This window comes from Pteropus medius, unplaced genomic scaffold (assembly GCF_902729225.1).
Source record: "Pteropus medius unplaced genomic scaffold, Ma_sr-lr_union100, whole genome shotgun sequence".
Taxonomy (NCBI): domain Eukaryota; kingdom Metazoa; phylum Chordata; class Mammalia; order Chiroptera; family Pteropodidae; genus Pteropus; species Pteropus medius.
Window position 1 is genome coordinate 4,765,252 of NW_024346667.1, and position 23,085 is coordinate 4,788,336.

The 23,085-nt window shown below is 49.2% G+C and overlaps 1 protein-coding gene across 2 annotated transcripts in view; it reads right to left on the reverse strand.

The window, feature by feature from the left end:
- SCARA3 (scavenger receptor class A member 3) overlaps positions 1-23,085 on the reverse strand; it is a 29,407-nt gene that overhangs the window by 1,971 nt on the left and 4,351 nt on the right. The window contains exons 1-5 of one of the 2 annotated variants that reach the window (XM_039875913.1): positions 17,169-17,423; positions 13,228-13,323; positions 11,893-12,012; positions 10,291-10,389; positions 8,258-9,301 (exon numbers count right to left, since the gene is read on the reverse strand). In XM_039875913.1, the coding sequence (XP_039731847.1) occupies positions 8,258-9,301; positions 10,291-10,389; positions 11,893-12,012; positions 13,228-13,255 (1,291 nt within the window). In that variant the 5' untranslated portion in view covers positions 13,256-13,323; positions 17,169-17,423. Of the gene's footprint in view, positions 1-8,257; positions 9,302-10,290; positions 10,390-11,892; positions 12,013-13,227; positions 13,324-17,168; positions 17,424-23,085 lie in introns of those variants that run through there. The other variant, XM_039875912.1, reaches the window with a different exon arrangement.

Consider the following 23,085-nt stretch of genomic DNA (forward strand, 5'->3'; position numbering starts at 1 on the left):
AGGGTTTGACAGATGCAAATCTCAGGTCTGACAACCACAGGTTTTGGGAGGTTTTGCCTGTTACTTGACTTCTCTACGTCGGCTTTACCATCTGTGAAAGAAGAAGAATCCTCACAGATTCTGAGATAACACGCGTAAGTGTCCTGCATGAGGCCCGATGCATGGTGGGCACTCATTGTTTTGACTTCAGGGCCTGTCCATAACTCCACTCGTGCACTCAAGCTGGGAATGAAGAGCTGGACAGCTCTGGGGAAAGGCCAAGCCTGTCCAGGATTGTCCGTCCTGTTCCAGCGGCTGGCCTAGACTTCTACACCTCCGTGCGGTCTTCGTTTGCTGTACTCACTGCTGCCACACCCCGTTCCCCAATCCCTACTCCAGGCTTTTGCTCAGGACCTTTTAGGAATCTGGGACGAGGAATGAAGTCAGATGACATAGAGGAGAAGGCCAGGAAAGTGAGGCACGAGAGGCAGATGCCTCCCAGTGCGAGAGCAGACACAGCCTCAGCTCAGAGCAAGGGCAGCTCCTCCAGGAAGGCCACCTTGACCACTCCAGCCTCTTCTCCAAGCTCTTGGGGCTACCGCTTTCTGAATCTTTTAGTTTAGAAAGAGAAGTCACAGTACAGAGAAAGCAAACCATTGGTGTCTACCTGTGGACCCTACTAGACTGTGGGACCCCAGGAAGATAGTAAGGGCCATGGCTCGCATCCCTTACCCAGGGCCCAGAGCCTGGCACACAGCGGGCTCAGCACACACTTGAAGAGGGTGATTCACCAATAGCCGTGGACCCCTGCTCCCTCCTGGCTCTGGCCTAGGGCCTGGGAGAGATGCCAAGATGAAGACATGGCCCTTCCTTAAAGAGCCCAGTCTAGTGCCCAAGCCAGGGGTCAAACACCTGAACATCCTTATGGCTGTGCAGGCCTACAAGTCCACCACCTCTCAGAGCTGTACCAACCCTGAGGACACAGAGCAGAGCGTGGCCGTCACTCTGCCCAGAGCACATCGGCATGCCTGGGAGCACAGAGGAAAGAGAACCATCTCTTTAAGTACCGTGAGGACAGCAGTTGGGGAAAACAGCTTTAGTCCCCACAGAGCCAGGGCACAGAGAAGCCCTGTCTTTCTTCAGTGGTCTTGGCAAGGGGTCACTGGGTAGGGGAGGCGGGAGCAGTGAACCCGAGGGCTGGCCTGGGAGACGAAGTCCAGTGCCCGCAGTCGGCTCTCTCTGAGAACTCCGCGGTTACATCATCCCCTTGGCAAGAAAATCCTAGAGTTTTTGAGCTGAGTGGGAGATGGTCCAATTCCTTCATTTCACAGAGCAGGCAACTAAAGCCCAGAGAGGTGAAGTGATATCCCCGGGGGTGCCTGAGTGGAAAACAGAACCCAGGTGGCCTCTTGGAGAGAAGGGATCCCGTATGCTGGGAGCCGAGACCCCTCCCAGTGGCCCTGATCCAGGTCTGTGTCAGGACCCCTTCCCTGGCAGATGCAGACACCACTGCTGATCATCCTGGCTGGGGCTGCCTACCTGCTGCCCCGGCCCTCCCCCACCCTCCCACCCCTCCCGTTCCCCCTCTCATCTCCTTTCCGGAGTGTTTCTAAGTGGAACAGAGTCCGTGAATACCGTCTTATTATGATCTCAACTGGAAACCGGAGCCCAGAAGGAGTCAGCCGCACCAGGGCCAATAAAAACCTTCCAGCCATTCCCTGCCATGGCCTGCCATGCCCGCCTCCCACACAGTGGGAATGCGACCTTGCGTGGGCTCAGGTCACGTGGCTTGCCAGCAGTCATCAGGCTAGCTGGGGGCAGAGAAGGGGCTGGCTGGGGGCAGGGGTGGGGCTGGCTGGGGCAAGGGTGGGGCTGGCTGGCAGTAGCACTGCCCTGGCCTGGGAGCAGCCTGAGGTGAGACCTGCCCTTTGGATGCAGCAAGCACCACCCTGCCCAGCCCCCCATCCCCATCAAGGCAGCCAGAACTACACAGAACAATATGGGTACAGGGAAATGCCTGCACAAGGACTGCACCCCCAGCCTAGCAGGACGGCCCTGTCTTCACCCCAACTCTTCCCTTGGCACCTGGGCCAGCTGTGGCTGGTACAAGCAGAGCCATTCGGAGGTGGAGCAGCCTTGGAGGCTGTGAGGGCAGACCGGAGTCAGCGGGCCACGGAAGGACGATAGGCAAGCCCCTGCCCATTCGAGCTCAGGTCCTCATCTATAATTGAGGGTTGCGTTCGACACTTCCTCAGGGCTCCGTAGCTCCACGACCTCCCCTGCTCCTGCCTCTGTCCCTGCTCCTCTTTGGGCTCATTCTCTGCCTGCTCTAGAAGCTGGTTCCCAGGGCTTGTCCCCAGCTCCTCGGTTTTTCACTGTCTCTTATGACCACTTCTGTGGCTTCTACAATCCCCATCTCCAGCCTCAACTCAGGAAAAGAAGTCTTATTTTGACAAGGACGTCCTGCCCTACCCAGCCCCCAGGTCCAGCCGGAGCCTCCTAAGTCTCCCCAGGGTCCCATTCCTTCCCATGCCACCAACTTTGGCAAGCATCCTCCTTCCCTGGCCTCGGGGACACACAGCCCGCTGCAAGGATGTCTAAGGGTTTCTCTGCCAACAGTGGGGGAGAACCAGCCGAGGGGAAAGGCCTTCTCTCTTGCTCCTCTCCACCAGTCCCCTAGGCTTCTCTTTCTGGGGATGCTCTCGGCATCTTCCCTGGATGGGGAAGGCTGGGTGCCCACATGCTCTGAGTGAACGTTTGTGCAGAAGCCTGGGGCACACTGTCCACCCCATTCCTCCAGGAACTGCAGCACCCAGCAAAAGTGGAAGGAGGACCCCACCACAGCTGCCAACGCTGACCCCTTCTCTGAGAACCAAGACAGAGGTCCCAGGCAGTAGCCTGGAGGACATCAAAAAGATGGGCTTCATCTGGAGCTACTGACAGGTGCCTGCGCTGCAGACTGTGGCCCCCTGGCTGCCACGTCACGCGTGAGCGGTGGATGGAGCCCACGCCGCGTCAGTGTGGCTATGACAGCGCCGCAGTATGCAACCTCTGGCTTACTCTCTAACTTCTCTGTGACCTGCCTCCCCTTGGAGAAGGGAAGGGCAAAGACGGTAGTGAACATTTGTCCACTGAGTCTCTACTATGTCCCTAGCATTGCACGCTGAGATCGTTGCCCCATTTTACGGATGAGAAACCGTGGTGCAGAGTGGCGACTTGTCCAAGATCACCGACCAGTAAGGGCCAGAGACAGGATCCAAACCCAGGCCTGAGAAATGCTGAAACCCATGCTCCTTTATCCCCAGCCTGCTGCCTCATAACACGGTGGCCGGGGCTCCTGGCCCAGCCATCAACCCCCAGCCCCCCATCCTCCCAATGCCAGGGCCTCCTGCCCTGGTGCTGCCTGAGGGGAGAGAGGGTCCTCACAGAGCAGCGAGTGGGTAACCAGGATTGTCTTCCTCAGGTGAGCCAAGCCTCCTGGGCCAGCCATGAATCATGCGGTCAGAGAGGGAAGAGTTGGCAGGACCTGGGCCTAGCTGGGGAGGAAGTCAACAGCCTTAGTTTAGCAGTTACCATAGGGGACAGGAATGTGGACAAAGGCTGACCGGGGCACTGTCCGGAACAGGGCGCCCCTGACACAGCTCGCAATAAGCTCTTGGTATCGGCAGAGCTAAATGGCACGGGAAGAAAAGGCTATGCGCTGCTTGGAGCAGTGGGGGGACATTTCAGGCAAAGGAGGTGACTCGAGCAGCCGTAGCGGAGGCGTGGAGTTGAGAGAGGGGAACAGGGCCCTCTGGAGTCCTGGGGAGGCTCATAATTACTCAGGAAGCCCGAGGCTGTAATTAGGCCATTCCAGCCCATTAGGGTAAAGCCACAACTGACTGCATGTCTGGGACAAGTAGGTAGTCTGCTCCTGGTCTGTACTGGGAACAGGGACGGGGTAGGGAGATGAGCAGAAGGACCAAGTCTCTCGTGGCACCAACACTACCCATTCAGGGGCGGGGTGGTGCACGGGTAGGAGGGGCCCACTGTCCGTCACATAGCCCAAAGCAACAGGCCAGCTTACGAGGAGAGAAGGGCGTAGAGACAGAAGGGGTGCCCCTCGAGAGACTGGCCTGGACTTCGAGGGAGCCAGGTTTGCGTCCTTGCTCTGGTATTAACATGTTGGGTGGCTGGGTAAGTCTTTGTCCCTCTTTGGACCTCTATTCAATGACAATAGAGGTTTCCCTCTATTCAATGACAATATTGGCCTAGGTCAGGGACTCTCAATACTGGCTGTTGTCATCTGAGAAGCAGTGAAAAAATGCCAGTGGACTTCCCCTTCTGCCTAAAAAGGACTAGTTTGTAATAGAATAAACCTCTCACCAAGTACAAGCAGAATCATTAGATAAAATACCAAGACAACTTCCAAAGGCTTTAGAGACAGGTTAAGGGCCAGAATTGCAGGGAGAAGAAGGACTCGCTGAAGTAAGCCTGATGTTCTTTGGTACTTTTCCTCGCAAGGCATGCGTCGCTTAGTAATGCGTTTGGGCAGAGAGACTGAGAAGCCAAACAGAAGGCTGCAGCTGTCGAGCGGAGAGGCCGAGTAGGGCCTTCAGCAGCTTCACTGGGGCTGGAGTTCAGGGCGGCCAGGGTTCTGGGTCAAGATTCAGGAGAAAAGTAAATTGTGTATTTGCTATGAGGACCACAGGGCAGAGAAGCTGAGCAGAGCATTCAGCTCATTCAGTCTCGTGGTGCTGGGGAGATGATAATTAGAGTTCAAGGCTGACAAAGTGGCAAGGTCCTTACATGCCCTAGGAGTAGGAGTATATCAGAAATAGGCCAAGTGTCACGGTGAGGTCTCCTGCAGGCACTGACAGAAGCTTCCGTGGTCCTCCTTTTCATCAACCACCTTTGCAGCTCAGTAACAGCGGGCCTCCACTGTATACAGGTGATTGGGCCTGAGCAGGCCCTGAAGGCACAACAAGTGAGTTACATAAAGAAGTGGTCCAAATGCCCATGATCCCCACTCCTGCGACACTGCCTTCTCTCTCCCAGCCTGCAGGCATCACTTGAAAGTGAGCAGCTGCCGCATTATAGTCCCTTTCTGGGACATCCCCAGAGGACCTTAGTGAAGGGAAATCTTCCTAGAGGGCTGTTCTGTTTGCGTGTTCTCTCCATGCGAATGTGGGCTTTCTCCTGGGCCTCCCGTTTCCTCCCACACCCCAAAGCTGTGTATATGAGGTGAAATGGTGGGTCTAAATCGTCCCCGTCTGAGTGAGTGTGGGCGTGTATGAGCACACCCTGTGACGGAAGGGCGTCCTGTCCAGGGTGGGTTCCCACCTTGCACCCTGAGCTGCTGGAAGAGGCTCCAGCCACCCGCCAACTCTGAACTGGAATAAGCGGGTTGGAAAATCATTCTCTGACTTGTTTTTATTCATCTTTTCTAAATGTAAGTATAGCTCACATTTATTTCAATGTTTAATATTAGAAGTATTTTGGGCTTTTATTTAGAAGTCTGGTGATGTCTTCATGACCAGAAATATGCTGTAGGAACTTAAGTCTTGTTTATATTGATTAGCCTATCATAAAATTGGTTTTGTTGGACGTCGATTTGCTTAAAGTCACAGTTTCTAAGTACTTATTGATGCCATTAGGTGAGGACTTAATGTAAACCAATTTATGGGCTGTGGACAATGGTTTAGCGAGACGGTCAGGGACTTGGAAAGAACACAATTGGAAAACTCGTTACAAAGAAATCTGTGGAAGATGTGTGTGGATAGTCCTCTCTGAATAGGCAAAAAAAAAAACCCCAAAAAGTGAAGATATTTGTGTCCTGTGTGAATGCTCGCCACAGGGTGACCTCAGCAGAGGAGGATTTTAATAATCAAGTGGATGGAATGATCTGCTCTGTGGATTCCAGTCAGCCTTTTCCCCAGCCACCCTTGTCATCACCAAACAAAGTGGCCAAGGCAGCAAGGATGGAGGTTATGCATGGGGTCAGCAACGTAGACTTCTAGTCACCACGGCTGACCTGGATAGAGCCACTGCTAAGAGCCTGATCTGTCAATAGCAGAGACCAACAGTGAATCCCTGATAGGGCATCAATCCCCACGGATATCAGCCAGCTACCTGGTGGCAGGTTGATTACATTGGATCACCTCTATCATGGAAGGGGCAGTGTGTTGTTCTTATTGGAAGAGACATTTACCGTGGATATGGATATGTCTTCCCTGCATGCATGCTTCTGCCAAAACACCATCCAGGTACTTACAGAATTCATTACCCACAACCATGACATTGCACACAGCACTGCTTCTGGTCAAGGAACTCACTTCAGAGCAAATTGGTGGAGCAATTGGGCCCACGATCATGGGATGTACAGGTGTTACCATGTTCTTCACTATCTTGAAGCAGCTGGCTTATTGGAAGGGTGGAATGGCCTTTTGAATACTCAGTTACAGTGCCAGTTAGATGGCAATAACTTTCAGGGCTGTATGCGCTCTAAGTCAGCATCCAGTATATGATGCTGTTCCTCTGATAGGTAGGATTCATGGGTCCAGGGAGCAGGGGTGGAGATGGAAGTGGCACCACTCACTGTTATCCTTAATGACCCACTAGCAAAATTTTGCTTCTTGTTCCCACAACCTTATGCTCTGCTGGCTTAGAGATCTTAGTTTCAAAGGGAGGAATGTTTCCGCCAAGAGATTCAACAATGATTCTACTGAACCGGAAGCTATGACTGCTGCCCAGACAGTTTGGGCTCTTCATGCCTCTGAATTAACAGGTAAAGAAGTTACTGTGCTGCCTGGGGTGATTGATCCTGACGAGCAAGGAGAAATTGGACTGTTATTCCACAATGGAAGTAAGGAAGAGGATGTCTGGAATACAGGTGATCACGTAGGACTTCTCTTAGTAATATCGTGCCCTGTGATGAAGGTCAATGGAAAACCACAACAACCCAGTCCAGGCAGGATACTAATGGCCCTTCAGGAATGAAGATTTGGGTCACCCCACCAGGTAAAGGATCGTAACCAGCTGAGTTGCTTAATGAGGGCAAAGGGAATATGGAATGGGTAATGGAAAAGGGAGTTATAAATACCAGCTATGAACACACGACCTGTTACAGAAATTAGGACTGTTATTGTCAAGAATATTTCCGCCTTATTATGTAATTAATATCTATATATTAATATATATAATATCTGTTTCTTCCCTCTCTTATTCCCTTATCATGTGACATAAAATATAAAACGTATTGACTTTATATCACAGTAGTTAGATATTTCTAATTTTATGTCATAGTTTAAGTTATGAGATATCAAGGAGAAAAGTGAACATCACTCCCTGTTATGGTTGCACACAAGATAGTCGCATCATGTACATTAGGTGCATTTATAACCTTATTATTGTCTTCATTTGGGGATTAAGTATGTTTAAGGAGATGTGTATGAGCACCAAGTTGAAAAGGGGTGGACTTGTGATGGTTAATTTTATGTGTCAACTTGACTGGGCCACAAGGTGGCCAGATATTTGGCCAAATATTATTCTGGGTGTGTCTGTAGGGGTATTTATGGATGAGATGAATATTTAAATCAATACTGACTAAAGCAGATTGCTCTCCTCAATGGGAGATTGCTCTCCCCAATGGGGTGGGCCTCACCCAATCAGTAGAAGGCCTAAATAGAACAAAAGGCTGATTCTCTCCCAAGTGAGAGAGAATTCTGCCTGATGGCCTTCAAACCTGACACATCATCTCTTCTTGGTTCTATAGCAGATTCTAGCCTTTCGGACTTGAAATGGGACATCGGCTGTACAGATCTGGGACTTGCCGGTCTCCATAATCGTGTAAGTCAATTCCTTTCTCTCTCTCTCTCCCCGCCATACCCATTGGTTCTGTTTCTCTGGAGAACCCTGACTAATGCAGGGGTGAGAGGGTAGGAGAAGAGGACACTGGAATGATGGGCATCTGAGGGGCAGATGGTTGAGAGCACCAGTGAGAAGGTAAGGAGAGAGGAAACAAGAGCTTCCAAAAGATGGGGTCTGCCTAGTTCTTTCTGTGGAGCCAAGGAAACAAATCCATATATAAAAATTCCAGGTCTGTATGACAGGCAAAGTTAGCAGCCATAACACCTTTATAAAAGGCTTGTGTTAAAGCTGCCAGTTGCCCCAGACATTTGCTACAGGATTGTATTAGCCTACTGGGAGTTTTGCCTAAAACCAGGTACTTCTGGGTCTGGCAAGATGACCAAGGCCCTCTGGGAGCTTTGTAGCAGCCCAGCCTCGATCTGGTTCTTACCTCGTAGGATGGTGACGTTGCGAAGGATTTCTCCATGCCGCGTATCCACGGCCTTCATCTCCTCCACGATCATGGACAGGTTGCGGACGTTGAAGTCCAGCCGGGCACTGAGTAGGCTGAATCGCTCCCGGAGCAGGTCCGTGGTGCCCAGCATGAGGGAGACGGACTTGTTCAGGTAGTAGAGCTCCTCGGCGTGGGTGTGGAAGCCCAGCGTGCAGGACAGCCGCACGTCGTCCAGGTACTTGAGCATGCTGTGCACGTGGTTGTCGGTGGCATTGATGTTGGTGAAGATGGTGCCAATCTCGATCTCATGAGAAGCCATACGTCCTTCCAGCGTCTCAAACCTCTCCACCGTGCGGTTCTGGGCATAGCGGGTATGGTACTGCAGGTCGTGCATGTTCTCCTCGTGGTCGTCCAGGAAGGACGAGATGTTATCCAGCTGCAGCTGTAAGCCCATGACCTGCATCACCAGGTCATGCATGCTCTCGGAATTCTGGCTGATGCGCTGCGACGAGGCCCCCAGGGTGGCCTGGATGTTCTTGACCATGTCTCCAGTCTTGGCCGAGGTGGTGCGCAGGCTGCTAAAGAGCCGGGTGTAGTTCTGCCAGTCGGTGACAATCTTCTGGAGGGTCAGGGTCTCCTCGTCCGTCTTCCGCCGGATTCCGTGTATCCACTCTGAAGTCTGCCCTACGGTGAAGTTCATCTGGTGCACTGCAGCCTTGACGTTGTAGCACTCCTGAGTGAGGTCCTTCAGGGAGAGGTCCAGGCCGGCTGTGGTGGCCTGCCAGCCTCTCACCTGGGCCAAGAAGAGCCCCAGAGACTGGTTGACCTGGTGGACAGAGAAGGAGGAGTTGCCCATCTCCTGGGAAATTTGACTGCTGGTGGTGGAGAGCAGTTCATGGGTCTGAGAGGTCTGGTCCAGCTGGACCTCCTGGGCCAGAAGCATTTTCTGAATTCCCTCCAGCTCCTCCTGCAGTTTTCTGATCTCTTGCCCCAGCTGCCCAGCCTCATGGCAGAAAGAGCAGTTGTTCGGGACTTTCAGATCTTCGGGAGAAAAGGACAACATTTTGAGTTGCTGAAGGGTCATGGGACAAAAGTTACTTCATTAAATTAAATATTTCGGAGTATATTTGGCAAGTGGCCTCCTATTCCCTCTTCCTTTCCTAAGTCCTGCTATGAGATCCTTTTTAGAAAAGCCTTACCATCTCTATGAAATCTTATTTTTATCAAATGTCTTTACTATGACCTAAAATGTATGATTTAGAATATTTTCTCCATCTCAGCACCATATCTCGAGAACATATCTTCCTAACTTTTCTGAGGTTGCCAAGAATCTCCCATTTATATTTTATTTTACAATTTCCCCAAATATTTCTATATTTGGAATCTTATTTAATCCTCTCACAATAAACTGGGGAGAAGATGGTGCAGGAACATTTTTCCTGTGACTGATGAGAAATGAGGCACAGAGAAGTGGCTTGCCAAATACCATTCGGCTAGTTGGTGGCAGAACAGGACTTGTTCTTCTTATCAGAGCAGACCTCTTCTAACCCCTTCCATTGTGGTTCTCTGTCTCATTCTCAGCATGAGAATGTCCCTTGTTAAAGCAGGAGATAAAGAGCATCATGAATTTGCACACTTTAAAGCAGCGACGAGGAAAGGGCTGACTTAGTAAGAGGCTTTGGAAGGTCTTAAAAATAATTTCAGATACTCGAGGATATTTGGGGAATAGACTGTCTTTGGCTTCCTTCTCTATCCTGCGGGCTCTGGCTAGGTCTGTACTGCAAACAGAACCCCCAGCCCCAGTCCTGGGGGTGTCCCAGGGTAGCAGCCTTCTTGGAATGGATGGTTTTCCGGCTAGACAGGAAGTCATGGCTATTCTTCCCTTGTGCCTAGAAAGTTGGTGAAGGCTGCCCTGCTCCGGGGTCCCATGGCACAGAAAGAACATGGCATGGTGGGGTGAACCGTGGCCACACCCTAATTAATATTGGTCTTCCATCAGAGTCATAGCACACCTGGAACTGGACACTTACCCAGTCCTTGGAGATTTTCCTGCATAGACATAAGCTTCTTGTCATAAATGGCCTGGGCCAGGGAGATGTCTTCTGAGAGAGAGTCCACTTTCCTGAAAACTGTAGGGCAAATACAGATGAGAAACGGAGACAGGGTGTTAGCTCAGAGAAAGGCATTTTTATCAACTCCTCTGCAACCACAACTATTCACCCTTCTTCTATGAGGCTTCCCAGTGGTGGTGAGGGAAGATTCTTCTTATGGCCAGAGTTTGTCACACATCCCTTAAAAATACATGTCTATGTAACTATCTATCTATTGAGATAGACAGACATATATATCTCTTTATATACCTTCCTTAAGGGTATATATGTATTCATATATCTGTGTATATAATGTATAATACCTATAATTACACATATGTATATATGTAACCATATGTATGTATTATATATATGATACTATATATATAATTCCAACTCCCCCACCCCAGATTTTAGAACTAGAACCTGACCACGGAATAGAATAGGGCAAATTAGCAAAAAAAAAAAACATAAAAAGAAAAAAAATTATTCTTATTGCTACCACTGAGAGATAACTCCCATCATCTTCGTGTATCTCTTATAATCTTATATCCACAACCACCCTATAGCTACATAGATACATACTTCTTTAGGAAACAATGACAACAGAAAATTGGGGTGTTCTGAATATCTCATTTCTTTTATTTTGCTTTATCGGTTTCATTTCATGAATATTTTCCCATTGAGGTTTAAATCACTTTTCTCTAGTGTCTAGTCCACTGGGGCAAACGAACTTACCGCTCCCCTTAGTAAAGAAATTAGGATTTTTAAAATCTGAAGCTAAGAATAAAATGGAATTGGAGTGAGAAGCTGTCAAATTTGTCTTCATCAGTTTACCATAAGCTGCTACAGTCCAGGAGTCAAAAGTGACCTGAATCTGATAGCATGCCATCACCTGGGTCATCTACACCTCATAAAACTGTAGTGTGTAAGAAAACCACCAAACTTCACATCCCAGGGTCTCACCTGTGGGACTCTGACTTGGTAAGTCTAGGTGAGACACAGAAATCTGCATTTTAACAAATACTGAGGGTGATTTTGATCCAACCTTATTAAGAAAGTCACAAAGACCATGAAAGGGGCTTAGAAATTGCCCAATTCAGTGACCTCAACCCCAGATGTACAACAGAATCATCTGAAGGGCTTAAAACTACTGAACTAATTCCATCATCCAGGGTGAGACCCGAGCATTCTTATTTGCTAAAGCTCCCCGGTGATTTTGACATGGAGCTGAAACTGAGAATCGCTGACCTGGTCCCAGCCTCTCATTTTGCCATAGGAAAATGGAGGTCCTGATGGTGGACAGTGTGCCTTGCTCAAGGCCACCCTGCCAATTACTGACCAGAAACTAGGGGCCAGTCTTCGCAATTTGAATTAGGCAATTTGAATCGAGATTCCCTGGCCACAAAGATGCTGGTTCTGGGTCCTGCCGCAGAGATCTGTGTCTGTGTCGGGGGGGGTTGGTGCAGGACCCCCGATCAGAAACTTCCCTGCAGCCCCAGTGGGGGTGGGGAGTAAGCCCTGAACCAGCCGGATGCTCACCCAGAGAGGCCAGCACGGCAACAGCCACCAGGAGCAGGGCCAGGAAGAGGTAAAGAATCCGCACGGAGGTGTGCAAAGACAGGTTCCTCTGGCAGCGGCTGCAGCGAGGGCCTAGCCGGCCTGCGGGGGGACAAAAGAGGACAGTGGCTGAGGCTGCAGCTGAAAGATCAGCTCCATGTTCCCACTCGGGTCTTTCTCGTCATATTTCCTGTTCTCGAGCTTCATTCTTTACCCATCTCCCTGGCTTTCCTCTAGGTCCTTGAGCTTTTGGAAATATAAGAGACCAGAATCAGGGTCTTCGAAGGACACTCATCATTCTCTTTACATCATCATCATTCAGCCTGGGCCACGAGGAGACACTTCTTCCCGGTACACTGGCCTTACAGACGGATGGCCTCTACAACACGAGGCAGCCGGCCTCATTTCACCACTGGGTGACCAGTACATCCTGGTTTGCCTAGGACTTTCCCGGTTTTGATAATGAAAGTCTCACTGTCATGCGAACTTCTCAATATGAGGAAAGCCAGGATGGTTTTTTAAGACTGAAAGTCATATACCCTGAGAGACCGTTCAGTCTAGAAGGTTGGTTACCAGTCCCCAAACTTCACAGATAACCAGCAGTTTTCTAAATCAATGGTTCCAGTCCACCCGTTGGTCCCTGGTAGGGAGGAGGGAGGGAATGCAGTACTCCAGGCTACTTTGGCAGGTGGCCATGCCCCATGGGAATGTAGTGATGCTCTCAGCTGTGAAATTTTTAAGGTGAGTTCAATTTCAGCTGCGCATTACGAGTACCAGGAATGTTTAAAAGTCCTGAAACCCCTTTCACACTCCAGACCAAAACATCAGAGTCTCTGAGGGTTGGTCTCAGGCACCCCTGGGTGGTTACAGTGTGTAGCCAAGGCTCGAAACAGCTGCACCAATCTGTACTGAAATTCATCAGGAAACCTTGCTCCACGTAACAGTTCAGATCAACCAAATGCCAGGCTGGGTCCTGTGGGCCTGAGAAGGATAAGCCACTTAGCTGGCATGGGGATACAATGAAGGGGACAGTTCTGGGCCAGCTAGAAGACAGGCCCTAGGGGAGATGGCAGAGATCCCTGACAGCTCTCACAAAGAGCCCTGGAGACAAGTGGCACTTGTGTCAACTTGATTTCATCTGTATTGTATAACCCAGGCCACTCTGCTTTTTTACCCTCAAGGAAGCAATGGGGAAAGGACAGCCAGGAATTTGAAGCCACGTAGAGAGGCAAGTCAGCAGCCTGAGGATGAGAGAAAGGAGGGGCTCTCAGCCCAGAGGATCCCAGGGGATCACAGGGCAGCCCTCAGAGTCCTTACCCTCCTGTGTGCACAGGAAAGATGGCATATCCTCGTCACCAGCCAGCTCCTCTTCTGTAACACACAGCGCATCTCCGTCGCCGCCAGTCGACCTCACTGTGATGGAGCCAAGTGCTGTCAGAAGCCACGCTGGGACCCCAAGTCACATCTAACCCTCTCCAGTTGCCCCATTCATTAACAGTCCCCATACCCTGTGTCCACCCCGCTCCCGCTCCCGCCCCTGGATGCATTTTAGCGAGGTGACCTAATGGTAAGCAGAGAAAAGGAAGACAGAGGTAAGAATGGAGTGGCTGAGGAACTGGTATGTCTCAACACCGCTAGGTAAGATTTCATCATCTCCCACAGCTGGAAAAGACACGCAGGCCAGCTCAGCTACCTACTCTATGTGCGTCTTGCTCAAACCTCTTGGGTGGCTTGATCTGGCTCAGCACCCTTCCATTCCCTGACACACGGTAAACAAAGCAGGTGGATCTTCCCCTTTGTCTCTTGCACCTGCTCCCCTTTTTTCAAGGAGAAGACTAGCTGGGCTGCGATGCAATTAGAAAAGACTGGGACCAAAAAACCGTGACCGGAATGGCTGTCCTAGGGGTGATGCAGTGTGGCAGGGCCTGGGGCAGCGCCCTCTAGGGTTGGGGCTTTACGCGGGGGGTCTTTGGTCCAGCTGCCCCCCTTGTGTCGCTCAGCTTGGTCTTGTCCTGTACTCACGACTCTAGGTTCCTGACATCTAGCCTCTGTATTTGTTGACCCATCCAGTTTCAACTACTAATTTGAATGTGTTTGTTTGTTTGTTTGGTCCTTGGGGTTATCTCCTGTTTTCTTTTTAACTTTAGTTATGCATTTGGCAGTTTGCTTATAGTTTATCTAGTACCTAAACTTTATAGTCCTAGGATATTTTAAGTCAGTAACGCTAGAAACAGAAGCTCCAAGTTTTACTTTTCTTTGTTCCCTTTTTTAATGCCATGAAGGGCTGGGTCTTGCCTCTAGGCACCCTTTACCACAACCCTATAAACTTTACAATCTAAAGTATCACTTTTAGGGACAAAAAGACTGAGTGCAGAAAGTTAAGAATGTTGTTTACAGCATCCAGAATATGAGGTGAACTCAGAAATCTTTGCTACCGTCCCTACCACCTCCTCCGAGTAATGAGCAAAGGTTCTACACATGTTAAGAAACAGGGCAGAAATGAAGGGGGCCAGGCCAGTGGCTGAGGGTGTGATGGAGCCTCAGGGGCTCTGACAATGACCCGGAAGCAGCCTGAGCAGCACCTGGGACCTCATTTCCCACATGCTGTGACCACTGTGGTCAGTGCTGGGGCCAAAAGCCAGAGTGGGCAAGGAACACTCGGTAGTGAAGGCAGCCCTCAATGGCCTCTGTGGGGGAGGAACTGAGCGTGACCCCAAATTAAAGATGCCACTATCACTGCCGTGAATGTCTTCTGCTTGTTCTCCGGGTCTTGGCTTATAAGTCACTTTCTCGGCCGTCTTCCCAGACAGGAGTAAGTTCCTTGTAATACATACTTCCATGTGCTCTGTATTTTTCCTTCGTAGAATGCAATACACCTTTTGTTATTTATTCGACAGCTCTCTTCCCCAGTGTTCAAGATCGATGGACAGGGAATGTGTGTATCTTGTCTGCTTTATCCAAAGCCGCTAGCACCATGGTTGGCACAGAGAAATGCTCAACCAACACAACTGAGAATGAATCTATGAGTGACTTTGTATTATGCTTTCTGGAAGCAGGTCTATGCCTGCATACGGAATCACTGGGGAGCTTGGTTAAGAGACCAATGTCAGCGCCCCACCCTCAGGGAGTCTGAGCTAATTTGGGGGATAGCGGAAACCTGGCCTCACATCCATTATTCCATTTGATTCCTACAACTAGTCTGGTAAATGGACAGGGTGAGAAATCATTCTTCTAGTTTTATAAATAAGGAAGCTGAGTCGGGGAAGAGGGTTAACTTTTAATGTCTGGCGAAAGTCATAGAACCAGCTAGTGGCAAAGCCTCCTGAATCCTGGTTGAGTTTTCCTGTTCACAGTAAGTCTCTTCCTGACAGAGCTGGTATGTTCGTGGTGTGTGTGCATAGGAGTGGGGTGTGCAGTGTTCTATATAAATCCATTTTTTTTTTTTCCTGAACTATCATTGTAATGACCATTCTTTAATTCAGGATTACCACCTACTCTCATAAACTGGCGAGGCCGATTAGGATTCCTTGGTGCCTTCCGTGCTCGCCCTGACTAGCCAGGCCTTCTCACCCCCAGATGATCTCAGCCAGAGCCACACTGCCGCTGTCGGATTTACTGCCCTCCCAACCCCTTGGGGAGGTGTTCCTTCCATTCTCTGGAGCAGAAACATCTTCTATGCCGCGTTTCTGACTCTCCCCACCCCTCGGTGGTGCTTCTCTACCCTCCCTTGTGACTAGGCCTCCTCCCTGTTCTGGCTCCAGGGCTAATTTCATCACTTCACTGTTTATAGCCTTTGGAGGAAATCTGGGAAGACTTAAATCAAGCAAGGCTGACACCAACCTTCAGCAAACATTCCCTCAAAAAGCACACAGCTTTGTCATAACTTTCCTCTCCCATGAGCGTCCCCCAAATTGGCAATCATTAGCAAGTGGGAACTAATAAAGACCCTGTTCCGGTACTTTGCAGAGCGGCCCATAGGAAGGGAAATGACAGCTGCCAGCATGGATCTCGGCTCTCTCTACATGAGGAGCTCACAAGTACTTGGCTCTATTCCCTTTGCTGACATCTCAGCTCCATAACTCACAGCCCTCCCTAATCCCCAAAGAGTTCTCTTCTCTTTCTAATCCTTTGGACTTCCTGTTCACTGAGGCTGAGCCATGGACCTTGGGGACCCCTAACTTACCTATGTCTGGAATGCTATAGAAACTCTCCACTTTTGCTTTGTTCATTTTAATGAGAATACAATCCAAAGCATTTGTGAGGCTTTCATAAGCCAAGTCCTTTGCACATACGAGCTCATTATATTCATATTACCCCAAGATTGTTCCGGTCAGCGGATAATGGAGAATCAGCAACAGACACATAAAAAATGAAGAGCTTGGCAGGCACACAGAGACTGCGATTGATTAGAGATGATTGATTGGGCCAGAATCTGTAGTCTCCCCTTATAGTGGGCCAAGCAGGGTTGACAGAGATGGGAAAAGAATGTTCCTCCCCCTCTCCATCTCCCATGCTTGCCTCTTCCCACGCCTAGTGTGGTGATCTGACTTAGTGTGGAGTGCCCAGCTTTCTGAAGTGTTCTCAGAGTTAGGTGTGGGAAGGGACTTTGTAGGTCACAGAACCCACCTGTCATGTGACAAAGGCTCAGAGAGGTTAAGTGACCTGACGGCTAGTTAGTGACAGCTAGTCCCTAAACTTCCAGGTATCTGAAGCAAGACCCAAACACACATACAGAATGCTTGGAGAGTTGGCAGACATATCTCAGAGAGGTCAGAGAGCTGGGCGAAGCCTTTTCCATCCGGGCCTGACTTCTATTTACATGTCTGGTCTCCAAGCAATTTTTCATCTCCTCAAAGTCAGGAAATCTTCCCTCAGCACGGGGCTGGTCACGTAGCGGGCGTTCAAAATAGATGGGTTTTACGGACCCTTTGAGGAGGGCTGCATCTCAGTTAATTGTTAACTTCTGCTGCTTCAATTAAGGGCTCATTTTTATTCAAAAATAAAGATTAATTACTTAAAATATGGTTTAAATAGGGTTTATTCTTAGAGTTCTCTGTGGCTAGGGAATGCTGACGCACTGAGGATGCAAAGGCTTAAAGCAGTAGAGATTTAAAAGGACCTACAGATTATCTGAACTAAAAAGGAATGAACTGGGGGAGGTGGGTGCAGCAGCATTTAAGACCTGCTTCTCCTTCCTTTGTCGGAACGTGAACAAGAGATAGGATATTCCTCTCCTAAAGTTAAAAAGCCTTTCTTACGTTTTGTGGGGGAGGGGTATTTTCTTCCATCGTGTCCCAGTTAATCACCTTAGAATACCACTGGTGCTTCACAGCTCTCCGAAGTATGGCCCTGGTTCTTCCCTGGGTCACACATAAATTATCCATGGGTAATTGAAGAGCACCTGAGTATCAAATATTATGGGTCGCCAGGTGTCTGGCGTGATTAGAGAAGTTGCCACAGCGTAGGCCATGGGTGTCTGGAGGGCAGCTAAGTGTCCAGGAAGGTAGAAATAGCCTCTGTTGCCGCCTCTCTCTCTCTCTCTCTCTTTTCTTTTTTCATTTCGCTGACCCTGGATAAAGGCTATTGTGACAGGAGGGGGTGAGCTTGGGAAAGGACACTGGAGAAGATACGGTAATGTCTGGACCTTGAAGTCATTAGGAAAGCCCCTTTCTCGGGACAAGGTCAGGACAAGCTTCAAAGGACAAGCATGCTGCTCTGCATAGCACATCTCTGACTCCCTGAGCCAGCTTCTGCTTCTCCTGTTCTAGAGGCCCCAAGGGATTGGAGCTGTAATGAGGGAGCATCCTGGTCCCTGTACTAAAGAAGCTGGGCCCAAGAATTACGACCAAAGGTGCAGCCAGGTCCCACTTCATCTATTGATCTTTACCCAAATTACAGGCAGTATGATTAAAAAGAAATCAAATAGCCTTCGCAACCCGTGTCGTAAGCTCAGACTCACGAAGCGGTGGCAACCGCTGGAGAGTTGAAAGCGCCTCTGTTCCCTTCATACCTAAGGTCCTAATATCCAACTCAAACACCAGGCGGACAGCCACAGGAGAAACTTCCCCCCCCCCTTTTTAAATCTCTGCTCTCGCAGAGGCTTGTGGAAGGTCTGAGTGAAGGTGCATGTGCTGGCACACTGTAATGCGTGACTGCTGACTCTGCGGGGGCCGAGCTCGGTTCACTTCCTCTGGAGGTGGAAAACAGCCTGGACCTGTTAACCAACTGCTAACTCAACTGTGGTCACCAACTCCAGCTTTTTTTTTGGTTGACCAAAAATGTGGAGTCGATTCACTCTTTAGCCTTTCTGCAATCTTCCATCAGAGTCAGCACGGGGGAGAGATTCGAGGAATCGAATAAAAGGTCTTTCTTTGGGAACTTCAAGGAACATATTTTGATGATTATCTTCTACAAGAGTTCACAGAGTGGGTTTTTCGAAACAGCCAATTGGGTCAGTAAAAATAAAGATTTGAGAGTCTTCTCAGGAGCCAATGCTATATTTAAAATTATAGAATAGCTGTAGTCTAAGGCTGGAGAATGCTATAATTAAGGTTGCAAAATTGTTTTCATTAGAATCCTCCGGTCATTACCCCCTCCCTGAGGCTTCCTTTGCGGATGTGTCTATATTTGGATGGGAATCAGCCTGCCTGGCTCTTTCCCTGGATTCTCGTGCTCAACAAGTTGTCACGATCGGTTTCCCTGAACACTCACCTCCCTTCTGCTCCTTCATTCTTAAAATCCACATTTGAGGCTCTGGAACATGCATTTCCTCCGCCGCCCCCCTACCCCCTTACCTCTTTCTGAATGCCCCAAGCCAGCCCACAGCTCTCTCAGCATCTGCTGCCTTCTGCCGTGTTCCCAGTAACCGCAGAGCTGGTGGGAAAACTCCCCCTTCAGCCTAAGCCCTCTTTATCCTAAATAGCTTTCCTCCCATTTCTTGCCCTCCGTGTTTCTAACTGGGCACTCTTGGCATGTGGCTGGCACGGTTCTTCATTAGACAGGATTTTCCCACGCTGTGCAGACATTTGGCATTCTGGCCCACTAAATGCCGGTGGGCCAGAATGCCAGCCCTTGGACCTTGTGGTAACTCCAACTGTCCACCCCATTTCTACACATCCCTTCAAGAGATGGCATAGCCTCTAGTTGAGAAGAGAACCCAGGCTATTCGCTCAATACAACAGCCTCCAACCTTCCCCCCATCTCATATTTACTGGTCACCTCTGTGTAGAGAGCAACTCTTCTACTCCCCCTGGACCCGACAAATCCAGGGGGGATGGGAAGGGTGGGAATCAGTTTCTTGATGTCTGCTGTCACCTCTGAGCCTTCAAACCCCACACTCACCACTTGAGGTCCATGCTATCTCTTACACGGAACCCCCCCTTCCCTTCTCTGCGCGTCATGTGCAAAAATAGTGGGAACACCACCTACTTCACGGAGCTGTTGGGAAAATTCAAGGAGGTGATATATGAAAAGTATCAGGCACATAGTAAACACTTGATAAGTGATAGCAACAGTCATTTTTATCAGGACTATTTTTCTATCCTACTGGAAATGTTGCTGCCATTTATCTCCCTTTCCCAATGCCTGTCACTCTCAGGACCAATTTCCAACTTTCAAGAAACTCATTTCTAAAACACATCCTACAGAACACTAGCTCCAAAATACTCTCTGTAAAAAAAAAAAAAGATTATTTGATCAAGTAAGTATGGAAAACGCTACATGCTCTGTCACCATCTTAGAATCTCATATTAACATGCTAAAAAAATTTTAGTCCTGCAAAAAAATCTGTGTCTAATTCTATGTTTCTCAAACTTGTTTGACCATAGCACTTCCTGCCATTCTTGAAAAAAAAATTCTCCATGGAATCCCATGGGAATGGTATTTAGAGATGCATGGACTTCAGGGAGCACCGTTCTGGATAAGTACCTCGCTGGACTAGATTATTTCTTCCTCCTGTCTCCTGCCATCAACTTTAATGGGGGCAACGTTTATGCTGAAAGCCCACAGGTCTTCTGGACCTCAGGGCCCCTGGATCTGAAATCTGTAGGTCTCATCTCCTTGTTGGCTGTAGCTCAGGCTGCCCACCGTCTGTCTGTCCATCAGCAGCACAAAGCTTACTGCGATTGCATCTGTGAGATCTGAAGCTCCTTTCGTAAGGCTCTCCTACTGTTCTTCCTAATCCCTGCTGCACTAGCCTTTACACTCCTTACTTCACCCAGGCTAGCAGCCTCGCTAGCTCCAGGATCAGCTTCGGCTCCCTGGAGCCTTCAGCTTTCTCTCCTGCCCTTGTGCCCTTCTGTCCTTGGCCTATTTTCTCTGCTTTATGCTGGGGAAACCCAGCCGGGTGGGAGCATGTCAGAGAGGAGTGTGGGTTTGGCCCCCGTCAAGTCCTGCCATCTGGACCCTCACTCCCTACTTCTCCCCTTCTCAGCCCACCCCGTTCTCCGAAGAGGAGCTCGCCTCCACCTTTTCTGAAAAGACTAGACACAGAAAGGAGAAAATTCCAAGAAGGAGGTCAACGACATCCGTAAAGGCGAATGGGTAGATCTGAAGCAAAGGCACAGGGAAGCCTCGTGTCAGAGAAGTCTCAGAATGAAGGACTTAGGTAGTTAAAGTAAGAAGCGGGGCCGGGCACAAAGGGCTTTTCAAGGTGGGGTTGGCCTGCGCTCATTGGAAGGTAGAGAGAGAGAAGGGGAAACGTGGGGGTTCGGTGTAAGCTCTCCACCTCCCCCTAACTCCTTCCTGCTGTTACGCCTCAAAGCCAGCCTAGAAGTGGGTGTGCGGAAGTGGCCTGCCCAGGCATGTGGGGCGCAGTGTGGCACCCGACTTCCATACTCCAAACGAGCGTGCACAGCTATCTCCCTTCCTGGATTCTTTTCTTCAGGGGCTACATATGCAAGTAGGTAAAGATGGATGTATAAAGATGATCACTGCAGACTACCATAAACCCGAGGCGAGATGTAAATAACTCAAATGCCCATAGATAAGTGATTGGTTAAATAAACTATTGTAAAGTTGCACTACGGAATATTATACAACTATTTAAAAATTAATGCAGATCTATATTTATTGCCCTGGAAAGATATCTATGCTTGCTGACTTTTAAAAACACATATACAGAATAACACGGATAGTATAATCTTACGCGTGCGAAAAAAAAAAATCTGTGTGCAAATATACACAGCAGGACTTCTGGAAGAGAGCTCCTACAGACCTTGTTAGTTACCTCTGAGGGCTAGGAGTTCACGCGAGTGCTATTATTCTTCCTTTTCTGAATTTTTAAAAAAAATTTCATAATGAATATGTGTCATAAAAAAGATTAAATGCAACTAGTAATGCAAAACGTCTGTCCATGTCCCTCCCTCAGGTCCCTGTAGAGAGCCGTCTGCTCACCACAGCAAAGCTCACTCTGGCCTCCTATGTCACTGGGTCCCCACATCCCTGCTCTTCTCCTTCTCCCTACCTTCCAACAAGCGCAGGCCAACCCCACCTTGAAAAGCCCCTCATGCCCGGCCCCGCTTCTTACTTTAACTACCTGGGTCCCTCATTCTGAAACTTCTCTGACACGAGGCCTCCCTGTGCCTTCAGCTTCAGTTCGACCCGTCCGCCCCTCAGCTCGGGCAGCCCGGCTTTCTCCCGATCAGATGACCCTGTGCTAGCTCTGCTGATTAACAGTCAACTTCGTTGATGTTGTTGACCTCCTTCTTGGAACTTTCTCCTCTCGATTTCCATGACAGTACTATCATACTTCTCTGCCTGAGTCCCTGACCACTCCTCTTGGCTCCTTCACAAGCTCATTTTCTCCCTCTCATTCTGTAAAAGCAGAAATTTCCCAACATCTCCAGGGAGGAGTAGCAACAAGGCTGTCTCCTGGACAAACTCTTCCAGGGCCTCTCCAATGTCAACAGGACACAGTTGGAAGTCCCCAGCATGGCACTCAAGGCCTCCTGGTCTTGTGACTTCCTGTGTCTCTCAACTAATTCTCAACTCCAGGCAAATGTCTACCCATCACCTCTAAGCACACTCACCCAATGACATAATGCCCAGCTTTCACCAAGACAATTCTGTCTCTCTCCTCACTGTCCCTTCAATGACCTGATCCAAATCTTGCCCACCCTTCAACTCCTCTCTAAGGTCCTCCTGAACTGCCCGACTTGAAATGCTCTCTTCATCTCTGGCGATTCCTATTCAGTCTGCCACATATATCACTCATTGGTTCATTTGCATTATGTCCCTCGATTATTTCATTCTCTTCTTAAGAGTGTGTATGTCTTATCTCTGCTTGAAGGCAGGAACCATTTTTGCTAACCTTTAAACTAGCAAGCTTCCCCTCAAAAAGCATGCTTGCTCACTGAAAAGTGTGGGAAAACATCCCCAGAATAACCAATACTTTAGCTTGGGTTCAGGTGGATGTGAAGGTATCTCATCTGAGCCTTGAAGGAGGTGTCTGCGAGTCTCCATCTAAAGATGGTCAGGACAGTGCTGGAAAGATGGGACTGCAGCTCAGAGGAGTAAATCTGGTATCATCTGCTTATTCTCGTGTCAAATCTCTGAGACCGTTCAAGGAATGGGTGCCCAGTAAGAACCAAGGAGCCCACAGCTGAAACCATAGATTCCTCCAGAAGAGGAGCAGCAAAGGAGGAGAGATGGGAAAAGAACCAATACCACCCTGAACAGCCTCCTTGGGACCTCTCGTATGACACCACTTTTAGTCTTTTTTAAGTGATCTGGGCACACATCTTTAGTGTCCTAGCAAAGAGTAAGGTCCTTGAGAGCAAGAACAGTGTCTGGGCTCTTCTTTGCATCTTTCTCAGACATTAGACGTACATGGATATCCAAGCCCCGGCACTTGGCAGGTGGTCAATAAATGTTTGTTACCTAGAAGCATAAATCTTCACTGAAGATCTACGTTAGGTTCTAGGGCTACCATGGTGTGATTCTTGCCTTTAAGGATTTCAGACAAGTGTGGGGCTCAGATGTACCCAGTGAACGAATGTAGTGGACAGCTCCTATGTGCCAGGCATTGTGCGGGAGTAAGACAGCAAGGAAGCAGACAGAGTCCCCACACTCATGAAATTCACATCCTAATACTACCCTGTGGCTTAGTCTGGGGGAAATGTGTGTGTGTGTGTGTGTGTGTGCGTGCGCGCGCGCGTGCGTGTGTGTGTGTAGAAA